The sequence below is a fragment of the Aplysia californica genome, unplaced genomic scaffold, assembly GCF_000002075.1.
Source record: "Aplysia californica isolate F4 #8 unplaced genomic scaffold, AplCal3.0 scaffold00193, whole genome shotgun sequence".
In the NCBI taxonomy this organism is placed as follows: Eukaryota; Metazoa; Mollusca; class Gastropoda; order Aplysiida; family Aplysiidae; genus Aplysia; species Aplysia californica.
The window spans coordinates 195,940-198,552 of record NW_004797463.1 but is presented as its reverse complement, the minus strand read 5'-3'; the positions used below and the strand labels follow the sequence as shown (position 1 = coordinate 198,552).

Here is a 2,613-nt window from a genome sequence, read left to right as displayed (position 1 = left end):
GTGACAGTGTGTGTGTCAGTATGTGGCAGTGTGTGTGTGTCAGTATGTGACAGTGTGGTTGTGTCAGTATGAGTCAGTGTGTGTCAATATGTGTCAGTGTGTGTGTGTCAATATGTGTCAGTGTGTGTGTCAACATGAGTCAGTGTGTGTGTCAGTTGTATGCTGACTCCTGTGGATTAATTATTCATTACTGGCAGAAACAGACTCTCAGAAAACTGTTAAAGGGGTAAAAACAGAAATGTTCATTATCTTTGAGAAAAGCTTTTGACAATTGTGCCTTATGGACAGAAACACACAGATTCTGACGCAATTTTTCCAAACAGAACATGCCTGGCTTTTGGGCAGGCAGCCTAAATAGCGAACTCTTTTCAGTTTTAGTAAGAGTTTTACAGTACTTGCTACACAATAAGGTCATACAAGTGCCGAAGATTCGAGGTGTTACAAGAGAGTAACATATATGCAAAACAGAAGGAGGAGAGATAAAGACGATAGATGTTTGATAGGAAAGAAGGAGCAAACCACACCAGAGCACCCGCCAACCACCCGCATAGCGAACTCTGATAAGGGACATAACTACTAACTGACTGGTGGGTTTTGTTCTCAATATTACTCTCAAATCCCGTCTTGAAAGTTCTGAACTTTTTTAAAGCATCAGCAAGTCTGTAATAAGCAATATTAGAAAACAGAGAATACGTTGTTCTTTCCGACAATAAAACTGACATCAGTATTCAGATTCTCAAAGACGTCTTAAAAACATATTTACATAACGGTTGGCAGCTACACAAATGAATTTTTTTTATTTTTTTTTTAATTTAAATTGTAAGTGTTTTACCGTGCTCGAAACTGCATATGGTCATATGGGTGCGTTGGACACATTAAACATTTTCAGTTTCGTAGGAGGAATTAATTTTGACCTTTGTGCAGGTGGCAACGAAAGCCTACTCTTATCGATTTTAGGACCACCAAGGGATCTTTAAAGTGCGCAACTTGAACACGGGACCTCCAAGATTTTTTGCCTTTGTCTGAGAAGGCTAGATGTAAATCTTTCTCATTCAAAATCTTTCTCATTCAATTGTTAATAAATAAGACAGGCAGGTTCATATCTTGAGGGCACAAAAATAATCATGCAATAACTTACCGTACACGAATGAAATCATAAAGACGCCACTTCCAAATACACCTTGGAAGAATCTCATAGCCAGGAAGACAAGGTAGTTGGGAGAAAAGATGAGCACGACAGTCGCAAGGGTGTAAAATGCGAGACAGCACAGGAACACTCTCTTCCGACCAAATCTGAAAGAGAAATTTAAAAAAACAATATAGAAATAGCAACGCATAAAGCTATCAGAACAATCTAAAACAAGCATTACGATGCTTACAGATCATGGGAGTTAAAAATATACAAAAATGTAATTCAAGAATAGAAATACAGTCTCTTTCTGGTCACATGGTAAACACTAAAAAGATGTATTAAAAAAAATTGCAATACAAAAAAAAGGTTTTCGAAGCAGTGCTTGACCCAAACGAAATAATTGTAAAAAGGCACCTCTAGGCTACAACTTTTAAAAGAATAATTAAGTCTAATCGTCATTACATGCCTTGCTAATGAAAAAAGTATGCTTCCTTTTTTTACTAACAAATAGAAAGATAAAAGCAAAAGAAAAAAGAACACTTTCAAAACTGAAATTACATTCCTCCCCAGCGACAATTTCAAGCCCTAAGAATGAAATTTTTTCCGTCTTTTATGTCATTAAGAAAACAGCTCTCTTCCTATAGTTCCTTCACAGCAGACAATCGAGAAGCATTTAGGGGTAATTGGTTATGTTCTGAGAATCCTAAGCTTGTCCTTTAAACTTTTCTCCTCTGTCAAAGATAAAGAACCAAACTATATCAAAGATGAAAATATGTCAGCATTTAGGAAAAATGATGCAACAGCAGAGTTAGTTTAGTTTTTGTAAGAGTTTTACGGCACTTGCAACATAACAAAGTCATACAAGTGCCGAAGATTAGAGGTGTCACAAGAGAGTAACAAACACAAAATAGATGGAGGGGAGATAAGGACGATAGATGTTCGATAGGAAAGAAGGAGCAAACCACACCAGAGCACCCGCGAACCACCCACACCTTTTCTCCTCTGTCAAAAAGAAAGAACAAAACTACATAAAAGATGAAAATATGTCAGCATTCAAGAAAAATGAAGCAACAGTAGAGTTCAAAGCATGCTATTGTGACAGACTTTTGTATGGTCAGATAAGAACAAAACAGTCCACCAAGACAAAACATTGTTGACACTCACAGGTCGGACAGAATTCCATTCACAAAAGCTCCAATGAGGCCACCGATGAAGGCTATCATCTTGAAGTGAGACACCAAGATCTCATTCTCACACACCATGTCGTACTGAGAAATAAAAAGCACAAAGGAAAAAAGGTAAATTTTTACTTATGCACCCGCAAGCAAAAGCACTGTTTTCGGTGACCTGACTAACCTTTTTTTGGATGCTGAAAACAAATACGGCCATGAAAATTGCGCGAATCAGCGGTTTATGAAAATGTTACAGAATATTGCACAACAAAAATAATGGGCAAATGCCTTGCCCCCTGAAACCCCCCC

The 2,613-nt window shown here is 37.6% G+C and overlaps 1 protein-coding gene across 1 annotated transcript in view; it reads right to left on the bottom strand.

Moving 5' to 3' along the window:
- Nucleotides 1-2,613, bottom strand: part of LOC101861506 (organic cation transporter protein) — a gene marked incomplete in the record, with an annotated part of 14,930 nt that overhangs the window by 6,277 nt on the left and 6,040 nt on the right. Inside the window, 2 exon segments of the mRNA XM_035969894.1 lie at nt 1,139-1,293; nt 2,297-2,400. Coding sequence (XP_035825787.1) covers nt 1,139-1,293; nt 2,297-2,400 — 259 coding nt within the window.